A 14,561-nucleotide genomic window follows, 5' to 3' on the forward strand; every position below is an offset into this window, starting at 1 on the left:
CCACTGGGGCCTGCTCCCTGTTGACAGTTGCTTCCCAGCCTGGGGTCTTGTGCTCAGGATCACGGCCAACATGCCCACTCCCATCAGCCTGAGCCACGGAATGGGCTCCCCCAGCCCAGCCCGCAAAGCACCGCCAGCAACATCCCCTACCTTCCAGTGATGGCTTGTGGGGCTAGCTGCATAGGTGGTCAGAAGAAGTGTTACAAACAGGGTCCCAGCACTGTAGGCAAGGGCTCAGGGGATCACAGTCTTCACTGCAAGCGTGGCACCACCCATGGCCACTTCTGGCTCCCTTTTTGATCTAGCACCTCAGACTTCCTAAGATCAGAGTGGAGGGCACCCCGGGCCACAGTAAACAATTAAACCGTTAAGGAAATGAACGCTTTCCATCAAAGAAATCCACCCAAAGAAAGAGGCAACCGCCACCAAGGTTTACGCATTTTTTATTTTTTATAAAACAAGCTACAAACGGTCTCCCTCCCTCCTCACAAAGAAAAACCACACAACTCTGCCTCTACATGTGTGTGAGAGAGAAGATGTCCCGGGGAGATTCCAACTTTCTTCACGGAGGCGCTTCCTTCAGGGCAGGGAAGGAGGCCGAGGTCTCCCAGAAAGTCCACCCAGCCAGCACACCGGGCTTTCTGGTCCAGACTGATGGGCCAGGGCTCTCGTTCCATCCTACCATGTTGGGATGGCGTCTCCAGGCACCCTGACACAACCTCTGGGACTTTTCACCAGGACAGCAAGAACCTTCTCCAGTCAGAGGATGGGATACTGGGATGGGATAGGAGATGCACAGAGATGCGGCCAGATTTCCAAAAATAATCCACAAAGGCGCCGGCCCTGGAAAACTGCCCACCCTCCCTCCCTCCCTGCTGCTCTGGCTGCTCACGGGAACGAGGGCTCAGAGTCACCTGTCACCCTTTGTCGGATGACTGTCGGACGGGCATGCCCCCCACCCCCCGGGGGCAAGAGGAAGCTGGGGTATGACTTGAAGGCTGGGCAGTCCACGTTGGAGTCACAGTAAAACGCCTGTGGGAAGCTAGGCCTGGATTTCCCCATGGCTGGGCCATTCCGTCTCACTTCCAAGGGAGGCAGAAGTAACAGGCCCAAGATGAATTTGGCCCTGGAACTGGCCTCAAGCCTGGAAGCCCATAAGAGCATTTAGAAAAACAGGAAGAAACCTCGGTACTGAGTTTAAAAAAAAAATAGAAAAGGTTGAGTGACCAACAAGGTGATGGACACAACTCTTCCCTCAGGCTTACGCTGACCAGAGGACAGGAGGGGAGAAAGAGGACTGCAGAAGTAGCTGCCTAGTCTGACCTCGGCATTGGGCGCTGTCTCAGGAAGCCTCCTTCATGGATGGGCGAGAGGTGAGAAGCCTTGGGTGAGCACCATCCTCACCAGGACAGGCCTGTCTTTCTCCCTCCACTGCTCAGATATTAAATTTAACTACTAAATAAAAGGGCCCGCGGGGTGTCTTTTTCTTCTCTGCCTCTCCTCTTCTGCTTTACATGGAGTAGATGCTAAATGTGACTGGAAATGTTTCAACACGACCCTAATGCACATCCTTTGAGGGCTGTTTGTTCACCGGGCGCCAATGACACTGTGCACCTGGGGGTCTGGATGGCCTGACCACATGGGCGCTGGAGGATGGGGACTCCTGAGGGCTACAGGCCTCCCTCCAGGGGCCACTCCCATTGACCTGCAATGTCCACTCCCTCCCTTGAGAAGGTCAACCGCCAAGTGACTTGCCGCTCTGACAGCCACGGCAGAAGGTGGCCCCAAAGATACCCACGGAGTCTGCACTGTGATCACAATGGAATCCAGGCTGGCCAGGGATGGAGTCCTGGGTTCTAGAGAGTGGGGCTGTGTGTCCGGAACCCTCACAGCTCAGAGCGGGGAGAGGGAGGGGAATAAACAGACAGCAATGCCAACACCTGTACAAAAGAACTATACAATTTACATATATATTTATATACAGTATATAAATCTCTTTCTTCTCAGTCCCAGCAAGTCCCCCACCCTCCAAACCCTAAAAGTTGTCAGTAGCAGATCCAAAAACTTAACAATAAAAGAGAATAAACAGTCTCTCTTCCCTTTCCTTTTCCCACTGCGGTATTAGATACTGGTGTTTAAAAATGAAACCGAAAAAGAAAACACACAAATAAGAGTTATTAAAAGTGCAAACACGATGGGCACCACTTATGTTACATGGGATGTGGCTGGGCCGTGGCCAACGTCGAAGGTTAGCTGTCTGATGATCCATCCTGCCTCCCTGGTCTCTCCACCTGCCCTTTGGTTTTCCGCTCCTTAGACGAGGCGTCCTACTGAGAAGGGGAGGAATAAGCAAGAAATAACAGCTGGGTTTAAGAGAACTCTGGACTTCCCTGGTGGCTCAGATGGTAAAGACTCTGCCGGCAATGCAGGAAACCCGAGTTCAATCCCTAAGGCTGGAAGATCCCCTGGAGAAGGAAATGGCAATCCACTCCAGTATTCTTGCCTGGAAAATCCCACAGACGGAGGAACCTGGCGGGCTACAGTCCCTGCAGTCACAGAGAGTTGGACATGACTGAGCGACTAAAACACTTTTGTGAGGACTCCAAACACAGATATCCATTTCATCACTCGAGCGGGTTTTCTGTTCAGGGTTAGACGACATCCTCCGGCAAGTCAATGGGAGAGATGGTGGGTTTTTTCAATGGAAGGACTTGTCTCCAGCCTCAGCGGGTGGTGACAATAATCCTGAAGACTGCGCCTCATAAACTGGGAAGGACCAGTTAAGAAAGAGACCCAGTCCTCAGAACACTGTGCTGGGAAGTCAGCTCCCCAGTAAGGAGTCTGGTTGGTGAAAATGCCTGTGTTCATGGGGCATTTCCCAAAATTCAGTCCCTCGGACCCAAAGCTACATTCACCCCCAAACTCTATGTCCTGCTCCACCTGACTTCTGCCCCCCACTAGGTGTGCAAGCCCCTCTCAGCCCACCAGAGGGCACCGCATGACACCAGATGACCACCGTCCGCTTCAGGCCCTGCATACCATCTACCCAGATGGGTTTTCTGCGGCTCCCGGAGCACAGAGAGCCAGCAAAGCTGCCGGCAGCCCACGGCTGTGTTGCTCTGTGTGTGCCGGGCTAGACTGTGTCGCTTCAGTCGTGTCTGCCTCTTTGCAACCCTACAGACGATAACCCACTAGGCTCCTCTGCCTATGGGATTCTCCAGGCAAGAATACTGGAGGGGATTGCCATTTCCTCCTCCAGGGGATCTTCCTGACTCAGTGATCAAACCTGGGTCTCTTACGTCTCTTGCATTGGCAGGTGAGTCCTTTACCACTGGTGCCTCTTGTGCTCCTCAACTATTCTCTCATTTCTTTTGTGCATTCACCGCAAACCAGGCATCAGCTTGTTAAATCTTCACACCAAGTGAGGCAGACGCTATCATACCCATTTTGCAGATGAGGAAATTGAGGCTCAGAGACTTTGGGTAGCTTGCTAAAGAGTACAGAGCTGGGAAGTGCCAGGGCTGCCTGCTTCCTTTGGGTCCTGTGCAGCTGGTGCCTGGCAAAGCTTCAGAGGACAGCCCGGAGGCCTCCGTGAGCTGGGTGGACCTGAGGTCAGCACACCAGCCTCCCCCTGGCTGCTGTGTGCTGTGTGGACCTTAACTATCAGCATGAGAAGCAGACCAAGGGCAGTGCGCCGATGGAGCTCTGTGATTCTGAACCTACTGAGCCCAGAAGTGCTCCAGGTGGGCCTGGGGGTCAATGCAAACACTGGGTAGTCTCTTTCCAATACTGGCCCCCAGCTTGTGCTCTGAGAAATGGGCACAGATTCCAAGTGTGCCAAAGCATAAAGTCACCACACAGGACAGTCCCTCTCCCAGCCCTTCATCATGTGACCAGGATCTAAGGCACTGTGCCTGAGGTTAGGAATTGAGGACAGGGGCATGATGGCAGGGGAGAACCGGGAGCGTGGACTGCATGCAGTGTGATCAGTGCTTCTGACAGCTGCAATGGTCTCATGAAGACGAGTATTATCTATCAAACCTTCATGGAGGTCCCTCAATGCCTCAACCACTTCGACAACTGCTTTGACTCGCTGTCTCCGTGTGTCGGCACAATGGCCCTGTGAGATGGATACTATGGTTATTTCCACCTTACAGATGAAGAAACGGAAGTCTAGGATGGTTGAGTAGTTTGTACTTGGATGAAAGAGCTGGTCTGTGGCTGAAGCAGGGTTTGACCCATGATGCTGCACCACGTCTTGGGGACTAAAAGTCGTGGGGTCACAGAGAGTCATCCTCATCAGACAGGACTGCCTAGGGGAGCTGAAGGATGTCAGGGTGACTGAGATGCATGTTTAGAGATGGAAGGAGAGGGGAGGCAGCAGGAGGTAAGGTGAGAGAGTTTAAACTATATAAGGGCGAAGGGAAGTTGTTGAAGGGATTCAATCAGAGAAACGATAGCAGCAGTTTTGGTTAAAAAAAAAAAAATTCTTCTGGGGCAGTGTGGGAAATGGATTGGGGATGAGCATCACTCACCCAGGGTCACACCTCCCAGAGTCAGGGCCACGTACCTCAGCCACCTCCCCAGCTACCTTTTGGGTTTACCCTGTCAACCAAGGGTTAGAACAAGGAAAAGCCCTTATGTCTCCTTCAAGGCAGTTCTCGGCACCAAACAACTTAGAATTACCCAAATCATTATCATCAGCCCAGACCCTTCACCTACACTATGACTCTCTAATTTTTGGGGTGCAACCAACCCGACAGGTTCAAGTCATGTCTGTTATCTTCCCCACCCCTAGGCCTGCTCTGCTCTTCCTGCCATGTTGCCCATCTCAGTGAATGGACCACCCCCCAGTTGCCCACACCAACCTTCATCCCTCTCTGCACTCAATCACCAAGCCCTGAAGTTCTGCCTAGTCACCTCCACCCAGTACTCTGCAACCCCACTGGGTTTGCCCTAACTCAGGCCTCCATCATCTCCTGCCTGGTCGGTGCTCCAGCCTCCTACTGCGTCTCTGCCCTCACTCATCCCCTGATCCATTTCCCACACTGCACTAGAAGAATTTTTTTTTTTTTATCAAAACTGATGCTATCGTTTCTCTGACTAAATCCTTTCAACAACTTCCCATTGCTCTTATATAGTATAAACTCTCTCACCTTAACTCCTGCTGCCTCCCCTCTCCTTCCACCCCTACACATGCATCCCAGCCACCCTGATGTCCTTCAGCTCCTCTAAAACTCTCCTTCCCCACTTCTATAGCCTCACTCTTCACTTGCCTCAGTTCAGAACACTCCTCCCTCCCATGACCTTTCAGCTCAGCTACTTCTTACTCACTGGTCAGGGATTCATGTAGAGCAAGGGCAGCAAGCTTTTCTGTGAAGAACTAGATGCAATCATTTTAGCTTTGTGGACCATGGATAATATACAACAGTCTTGGTTGCATAGCCTTCTTTTTTGAAAATTACATCCTTTTAAAAATAGAAAGGACATTTGCTCCTTGGAAGGAAAGTTATGACCAACCTAGACAGCATATTAAAAAGCAAAGACATTACTTTGCCAGCAAAGGTCTATCTAGTCGAAGCTATGGTTTTTCCAGTAGTCATGTATGGATGTGAGAGTTGGACTATAAAGAAAGCTGAGCACGAAAGAACTGATGTTTTTGAACTGAGGTGCTGGAGAAGACTATTGAGAGTCCCTTGGACTGCAAGGAGATCCAACCAGTCAATCCTCAAGGAAATCAGTCCTGATTATTCATTGGAAAGACTGATGCTGAAGCTGAAACTCCAATACTTTGGCCACCTGATGCGAAGAACTGACTCATTTGAAAAGACCTTGATGCTGGGAAAGATTGAGGGCAGGAGGAGAAGGGGACAACAAAGGATGAGATGGTTGGACGGTATCACTGACTCAATGGGCATGAGTTTGAGTAAACTCTGGGAGTTGGTAATGGACAGGGAGGCCTGGCGTGCTGCAGTCTATGGGCTCACAAAGAGTCAGACACGACTGAGCGACTGAACAGTTAACTGAAAAATAGAAAAGCCACTCTTAGCTCACAGGCTGTACAGAAACAGGCCATGGACTACACTGGGCCCAGGGGCTATGGTTGGCTGACCTCTGGCTAAGACATCACTTCCTTCCTGAAGATTTCCAAGCCTGATGGACTCTGAACAGAAGTAGGTGCCTTAGGTATATTCCCACGACACTCTGCACTTGCTGCACTGTATAGAGACCATTAGGTGTCCACCAGAATCCATGCTCTGGTGTCCATGTCCACCAGAATCATCTCCTCTACAAGAGGAGGACCTCTTCCTGGGCCCTAAACCCTCCTCACTGTGGGGTGTGGTCTAGTGATGGAGATCCAGCCAGTGAAATAGGAGAGGTGATGTATGTCACTTCCAGGACTGGCCCATCAACCCCTTCCCATGAGCACTGCTCCAGGGTTTACGCCATCAGGCTGACTGCAGAGGAAGAAGACCCCCAGGGTGACCTTGGATGTCACAGAATGAAGTTGGCAGAGTCATTCTCAGCCTGGCTCTCAGAGTGACTGCACCTGGAGCAATCTCCACTATGCCCCTACACACACACACACACACACACACACACACACACACATACCCACACACCCTAGGACCTGGAATCATGGTGAATTACTATATGGGCAAGAGGAACTCATTTTCACTGTGTTGAGCCATTACATGTGTGGTTCTACTTGTCACTGCAGCCCGGCATATCCTAATACACCCTCATGGCACTCACCACAGTGTATGTAAATACTTTAGCATCTGTCTCTTCGGTAGACTGTGGAAGGATAGGAAACTTACCCATCCATCCCTCCACGGTGTCAGGTGTCTAGCACAAAGCATGATGCGCTCCCAGTAAGTAGTCAAATAAACACATACCTGGGAATCTCATCTATTGCAGGGCGGGGGTGGGGGGTTCCCTTGGTCCCCTCCCTCCAGGAGGGGCAAGTCCTGGAGGGCCAGGAGCACAGGCGAGCACTCACCTTCTTTGCTGACACCCAGGCAGCCCTTCAGCTCGGGCAGCGAGATGACCTTGTCCTTGTTCAGGTCACAGTAGTCGGTGAAACGCCGGGCGCACTTCTTGGGCTTGGCTTTCTTCTTCACGTAGCGCTTGAAGGGCTTCATCTCGCGTTTGTTGATGTCGCTGCTGCTGTTGCTGTCCAGCTGGCTGAAGTACCAATGCACCACGCGCTCCTCCAGGGTGTGGCTGGGGTCTGGCTCCGAGAACCTGGGCCACGGGCGGACACCCCACCCCCGAGCAGCACTCAGGATCCCGCACGAACCACCAGCCCCACTGCAAGTCTCTCCCACGTGCTCCGATGCCAAGGGTTGCCGGCAGCCAGGTAGAAATGGCTCCTCCAAGCCCAAACCCTCCCAGCCCTGCTCAGCCTGCAGCAGAATCAAGTCGCCCTTTCTAACTTCAGCCTCCAGCTGGACAGTTCATTTCTGGGGGGGTCCCCACCTAGGTGAACCCACCACACCCTCCACCATAGCTAGGGATGTTCTCATACAAGATGGATGCTCAGGACATACCGACTGGATTTCATTCACCTGAGAAAACCACGGGGATCCAAACTGTCCTTCTCCTAGCCTAGTGTTGCTGACACACAAACCGCCGTCACACATGAACTTGACACCCAAATGAGTGTGACTATGAAGGGAGCTTGGAGCGTGTACCAACCACCCAGTGCCCAGGCTGGGTCCCAGGAGGGCTTCCAAAGCAGCAGGAGTAGCCCCTGGCTTCAAACTGTTGTCTTGGCCAGACAGAGTCAAAAAGAGTGAAACCAGACAGCAACAACTCAACATGAAGGATGAAGTTCCCGTGGGCCATCACTGTCGGGTACCAAGTGCGGTAGGAATTGAGAGAAGGAGGCAATTGAGATGGACACAGCAGAGGTTCTATAGCTGGCAAGTTCAGACCTACTAACGGTGAGTCTCTCCACACAGATGTCTTAAGAGAGGGCAGACCCAGGAAGCCACATGTTAACTCGTACACCTGGGGAATTCTGCTAAGAAGCAGAGTAACCTAGAGTAACCAAGAAAGCTTCCTGGGGGTCGAGATGCATGGTGGTGACTGCATCGAACAAGGCCCCTGACTGTAACATGACAAGAGCAATGCTTACACGTGTAATGTACACAAGGTCTACCCATTCATTTTACTTATTCATGCCTCATTTTTTTCCCCAAAAAAGATTCAGGGTGCTAGGTAATACTGAAAACTTTAAAAGCCCATAATGAGTCTGTTCTAGAGCGGGTGATTGGCCAGGAGAACAAAGCCACACAAGTCCCGTGGCTCCTGCTGCCAGGGTTGGCACTGAGTGAATGTGGTCCAGACCCTTGTGTTTAAAGCCCTGGGTAACCTTCCCTCAGCTGGGGGACTGAGGCTGAGGTTGGCCCATCGTCTGCAGGGAACCGGACAGACTACACCAGGGGTGCTACAGCAGAGATTCAGGGCCTGCCGGCACACTCTGAAGCTGTACCTAGCAAGAAAAATACTCAAGGCACTTGCTAATGCCTTGGGGTTCTTCTCTGGAATTTGCCAAGGTTTCCAGGAGGGAAGGGACAACCCTGACCCCTCCCCTATGAATGAGCCAGCAACCTCCCTCCCCACCCCACCCCCAAGTGACCTCACCATTTAGGGAAAAAGAAGTTTCATTACCAAAAAAAGCCAGGCGTCCCTGCTGAATGCCCATTCCTAATTAAGTGGATTACGGTCTTGGGCAGGCCCCACTGGGCACCTTGGACCAGGTCCAAGACAGCACAGTGAGTAGATCAGTCGGCAGGACCTCATCCTGACATGTCTGGAGCAGAGAGTACCTGGGGAAGGTGTGAGGGACCGCCTGCTTCTAGCTTTGGGGAGTCTGCTAGGTCTGTCACAGAAACCAGGCTTGGAATGGCTTGCCAACAGGCAGGGCTCAGACTGTCATCTCTGCCAGCGCATGGTATTTTGGTGGTTTTGAGCTTCCTCTATTTTCACTGCAACATTCACTCTCGAACCTGCGGGGCGTACACCAGGAGCACCCAGAAATGTCTCTATCAGGATGCTCCTGGAGCAGGAGGGAGAGTGGCCAGCTCCCTTGCAGAGCACGCTGTCGGCCTCCAACTTTCCCCAAATGAGGGAGGACCGGGGCCAGGGAGGAGAGCCAGGACGGGCCCCAGGGGAGGCGCGGGGAGGCGCTCCAGTTATTCCCCTCCAAGCTTTCTAAGGCGTCCGGGGCGTGGGGGGGGGGGGGGTGAGGGTTTCCCCCTCAGCCCCTCCCTTGAGGGGTCACGAGAGCCCCCGGTGAAGGCAGCTCTTCCTTCAACCTTTAGGCTCAGCATAGCGTCATGTCTACCTAGAGGCTGGAATAATAAAGCCTCAGTCGCTGAGACGGGAAGGGATGAGGTCATCCCACCCAGACGCCCTGCCAGGAGAGGCTCGCTGCCTCCAGCACGTGTTCCTGGGCTCCCGCCTGCCTGCCCGGTTCTCGGCGACTCTGTGACTGGGGCTCCCTGCACCTTCCTTTGGGCTAGTCTGCAGCAAGAAGCGGCTCTTCTCCCCAGGCGACAACCTCTAAGAGTTTCGTCTCAGGCCAGAGAGTGACTGTCACTTGGCTCCTGCTTCTTTTCCCCTCCCTTCCCTGTCTCCCTGGTCTGGAGAGCCAAGTTTCTGCCCTCCTCACTCCCAGCAGGATCTCCCAGCCCGGAGCAGCCACGACTTCGGACAGCTACACCCCTGCCTGTCCCAGCCCCGGCCCCCACTGAGGACACTTGCCCAGGAGAGGTGCTCCGAGGGCCCTCCATGCCTGCCTCTGGCTCCCAGAGCTCTGCTGCAACCCACAGGCTGCCTCTTCCTTCCCTTCTCCCCAGCTGGTGCGAGGCTCTCTGCTTCTGAACTCCTCTGACTTCCAGAACCCGTGCTGCATCCTCCCCCAGATAACAGGGCCCAGCACTACATGTATAGCTGGGCAGCGCTAGGGTCCTGCTTTGGAATCCAATCTTTTGTCTAGGCCAAGCTCCAAGTGCATTTAAGGCAAGAATTTCTTAGTTTGGAGGAGATTGTGGACCCTCAGAGAACACAAACAAAGCCACAGTCCCTCTCTCTAAAATGCACGTGCACCCAGAACTCTGCAGATTTTAGGGGTTTAATGGATGCTCCAAACCTCATTCAAGTTAAGAACCCTTGTCTAGAGAGAAAGAGACTCCAGTCATGCCCCTAGAAGAATAAGTATGCACCTTCTGGGAGAAGATGGGATGAGACAAAAAACAGCAATTGGAAGGAGCCTGGGAGTAGTTTTCATGTTTCCAGCAAAGCATAACAAAAAAAAAAAAAAGAAGAAGAAAGAAAGAAAACTACAGAAGGCATCTAGCTCAAAGCTCTGAAAGTGAGGTCTCTGGCTTCACAGCAGCTTTTAAGTCCCCAAACTACCATACTTCATACAAGAAACTAGTTAAGAGTGAGACTTATCAGGAGTCCTGATTTAGCCAAACCGGCAGTGGGCATGTGTGAAAGATGGGCACCTCTGTTAGCTGAGGAGAAGCTGGGATTTTCCCAGGGGAGCACGGGGGTGGGGCAAGATGGCCTCCTCCAGATGCCCTAGGAATCTCTCAACAGTCTTTGCTGGAGTCCTTCCCATCATAGCTAGGCTCCCCACAATTTACCACTGACCTCAAAGCCATACCCCACTGATCCCTCCAGCTCTTGCAGCTTTCTAGCAGTATCCTTTAAAAACACAAGCTGCTTGCACTCTCAGTTCCAGGGTTACACTGGCATGGACTCCGACCTCTCCCGGACGTGCACACAGAAACCCCACTGGGGTCATCAAAGCTGCTCATCGGGCAAGGGCTGAGGACCCAACATTAGAGCCAGTAATGGTTCCTTAGATCACCTAACAGTGACACCCAGGTCCTTGCTATGGGCCTCTCTGCAGGTAAAATTCCACTTCTACTAAAAGGGCTCCTTGGGTGTGCAGAGGATCCAGGTTTTCTTGGTATGGCGTGAAGAGCCAGTAAAATGCTGGTGTCAGCCCTGCCACTGGGCTTTTTTGGTAGCTGTCCTCGTGCCTCCCGCCTCCAGGGAGAAGGAAAACCACTAGAGCCAGGTCTCTCCCTGGACTGGCCCCACCGAGTCTTCTCCCACATGGAGAAGCAGCAGGTGCCGCCCTTCCCCTGCAGCCCTCACTGCGTCGCTTCTGCAGCCTCAGCCCAGCCAGGCCTTGGCTGCAATGCACAGCCTGAGAGCCAGCCCCATTTACCACAAGGAAACCAGTGCTGGGCGAGATCTTGGGCCCGATTCTGCTGTCCCAAGCAGTTTTAAACAAGGTGAGGTGGGATGGCCTAGAGGCATGAGCCAAGCCAAGCAGACCAACGGAGCCCCATCTGGAATCGGGTCCAGGCCCCACCAGCTGTGCGGGCGGGTGGGGCTGGGAAATGCCAAGTCAGCCACATTCTCAGCCTCTTCCTTGCAAGACCATCAACAAGTAACCACACTGGGCAGGAAGGAGGAAGCCACAAGACAAAGGGCTTCTCCTTGCAGGACCACATGAGGGGCTGGGAGGCTCATGCAGCTCAGCCTACCTTCTCTCGACGTTGGCTTTTTCTAGGAAGGCCGATCTATGGGGTGGCGGGAGGAGGGCTCTGCTTCTTGCAGGAGGAAGGACCAAGAGCATAATTCAATGATCCATCAATGCTTCACTGAGAAAAGCTATCATCTAATGATACCTATGGGCTTCCCCTGTGGCTCAGGGGTAAAGAATCCACCTGCAATGCAGGTATCGCAGCAGATGTGGGTTTGATCCCTGGGTTGGGAAGGTCCCCTGGAGGAGGGCATGGCAACCCACTCCAGCATTCCTGCCTGGAGGACCCCATGGACAGAGGAGCCTGGGAGGCTACACAGTCCATGGGGCCACCAAGAGTCAGACACACATGCAATGATACCTGCAGGCTGCCCCCTCTCAAGCTCTAGCCACAGATGTTTCCATGGGTACCCCTTTCACTTGGCCTATTTTTAAATTTGGGCAGCACTGCTTTCCCCCCAAATCAAGCCAGATGCCAGAAAAGGAAGTAGACATCTCTCTTTTCCACTCCCTACATCCAACAAGTCTTCAAATCCTATTGATTTCATTACTTGAACTTCAGTAGATGATCCTACCCCCCACATCTTTAATCCACGCTCTCATCACCTTTCACTCAGATGATGCTGCAACCTTCCTGCCCCTTCCAGCATCCCTTCCATCCAGCTCCCATAGGAATGCCCATCTAACCCCATGACTCCCGGCAGCCTCTCTGGCACGAATCACAAGGTCCAGCAGGGTCTGGGCTCTGCCCAACTTTACAGCCTCATCTCCTACAACCTGCCCCCCAAGCCTAAAACTCCGCTCACGATTCCTTCCACAGACCCTGTGTGTGTGTGTGTATGTGTGTGTATATTAGTTGCTCACTTGTGTCCAGGTCTTTGCGACCCCATGGACTGTAGCCCACCAGGTTCCTCTGTCCATGGGATTTTCCAGGTAAGAATACTGGAGTGGGTTGCCATTCCCTTCTGCAGGGGATCTTCCCAACCCAGGGATCAAATCTGGGTCTCCTGCATTGAAGGCAGATTCTTTACCATCTGAGCCACCAGGGAAGCCTGCAGACCCTACCTTGTTCATACCTCACTATCCCAAGGGTCCCTCTGCTGGGAATCCTTACTCCTCGTCCATCTGGGTCAGGACGTTGTTTCATTCGTAAGTGAAGATGTGGCTTAAACATGACCTCCTATGGAAAGCCTTCTCTCACGTGCCTTCCTCCCTTGAGTCCCTGCCTGCATGACTTCATCTGCCTCTGTTATCACATTGGCTTTAGAGGGCACTCACCTGACTACATAGCTCTCCTCCCAGGAGCTCCTCCAGCCCAGGAACCGAGCCTGCATCCCTGTATGTCCCCAAAACCCAGCACAGAGCCTACCCTGGGTGTGAGATATAAGAGTTTGTGCAAAGCTAAAATCTCCAAGCCTGACAGGTGGTAGTTTGGGATGAAGACACCCTCTCTTCTACTCAGCCCAAGCATCTCCGCTGTCCCTTCTTCCCAATATCACTGAATAGTCTGTTTCCCACTGGCCCCAGCTGATGTCCAGCTGTAACTGCCAGACCGAGAGGAGCAGGAGGGATCAGCTGTGGCTTCCTTGACCTCGTGCTTGCAGTCCCAACTCTGCCTGGATTCAGAGCCACGGCCGAAACCCAGGCAGCCTGGATTCCCTAATTCTCTTCACGGGTCCTGCTCCTCTGACTTTGCTCTTCTGTCCTAGAAAAGCACCTGACCAGGGGCTGTCCACACGGCACCCAAGTCCCGTGGGCCCAGCCAGGGCACCGTAAAGCTCTGGTGGCAGTGAACTTCAGGGCTGGGTTTGGCCTCATAATGAGTCTTGAAGTAACTGCTGGACCCTCAGACCCTCAAGGAAAAGAGGCCTCACTGAGACATCCCTCTCTGTGCCTGACAGGGATCCATCCATCTACCCACCCATCCTTCTGGCTATTTATTCATTTAACAAACGTTTACTGAGCACCTACTGTATACCAGGCACTTTTCTGAGCTCCAGGAATACAGCAGGGAAGAAGGTGAAAAATGTTCCTTTTCTCATCGAACTTCAATTTTCATTGGGTGGGGCGAGACAGATATAAATAAATCAGCAAAACATCAGATAGTGATAAGCACTGGGCTGAAAATTAGAAAGAGGTGTCATGATAGGTGACAGGACTGTTCCTTTCGTTCAGATGGTCACTAAGAAGGTGATACTTAAATGGAACAGCGAGGCAAGTCACGGGAAGATAAGGGACTCACATTTCAGGCTGAGGCAGCAGCTGGCATGGAGGCCCTGGGGTGGTGAGAGTTTGGCCTGTTTGAGCACCTGAGAAGGACCAGCGGCAGCTGGCATGTACTGATGGGAGGTAGTGGCATACAAAAGGAGGGTGAGCGCCATCAAGACCATCCTTCAGAGCCAATTCACGGTCAGAGTGAAGGCTTGATTTTCCTAAACACTGGGTCGACATCAAAGTTCACTCAGGTTTTTCCGTAACAAATTATGGAAAAACCCGAATGAATTTTTTGGCCAACCCAATATAATAGGGAGATCTGAGAAGGATTTAAATGCAGTAAAACCAGTAACCCTGACCAACTACCCCCCTGTATAACCACTCCTCTCTCCTTCTCCCCACCAGGCCCACCCCGACTCCCTTGATCTCTAAACTACTTCTCGATTCATCTTGTCTCTCTTTTGATTACAAGTATAGCCTCCAGGTAACACAATTACCAAATGCAGTTCAAACCTTTCATTCTCATCAAAACCAAACACGGTCAAGTTCATATGAGCTTAAAATGAAAAACATGTTTAGGAAAGAATATTAAAAAAAAAAAAAATTTTCTTCCAACTCTCATTATACCTAAAAGAGATTTTTTTGGAAAGAAGAAGAAAATCACTTCCCTAAGGACACACTAGGATTAAAAGCATTTATAAACTTCTTAGTTTTTATTTTCTGTAAAAATTTCCTCACCCTGCAATTTGAGGGCAGAGCGTCCATCTGAATT

At 52.1% G+C, this 14,561-nt stretch overlaps 1 protein-coding gene across 3 annotated transcripts in view; it reads right to left on the bottom strand.

Moving 5' to 3' along the window:
* Window positions 1-2,049: 2,049 nt before the first annotated feature.
* Window positions 2,050-14,561, bottom strand: part of SMOC1 (SPARC related modular calcium binding 1) — a 139,818-nt gene continuing 127,306 nt past the window's right edge. For 2 of the 3 annotated variants that reach the window (XM_061156781.1, XM_061156784.1), the window contains exons 11-12: window positions 7,004-7,248; window positions 2,050-2,330 (exon numbers count right to left, since the gene is read on the bottom strand). In XM_061156781.1, coding sequence (XP_061012764.1) covers window positions 2,314-2,330; window positions 7,004-7,248 — 262 coding nt within the window. In that variant the 3' untranslated portion in view covers window positions 2,050-2,313. The remainder of the gene's footprint in view (window positions 2,331-7,003; window positions 7,249-14,561) is intronic. The other variant, XM_061156782.1, reaches the window with a different exon arrangement.

Source organism: Dama dama, chromosome 12, assembly GCF_033118175.1.
Source record: "Dama dama isolate Ldn47 chromosome 12, ASM3311817v1, whole genome shotgun sequence".
In the NCBI taxonomy this organism is placed as follows: domain Eukaryota; kingdom Metazoa; phylum Chordata; class Mammalia; order Artiodactyla; family Cervidae; genus Dama; species Dama dama.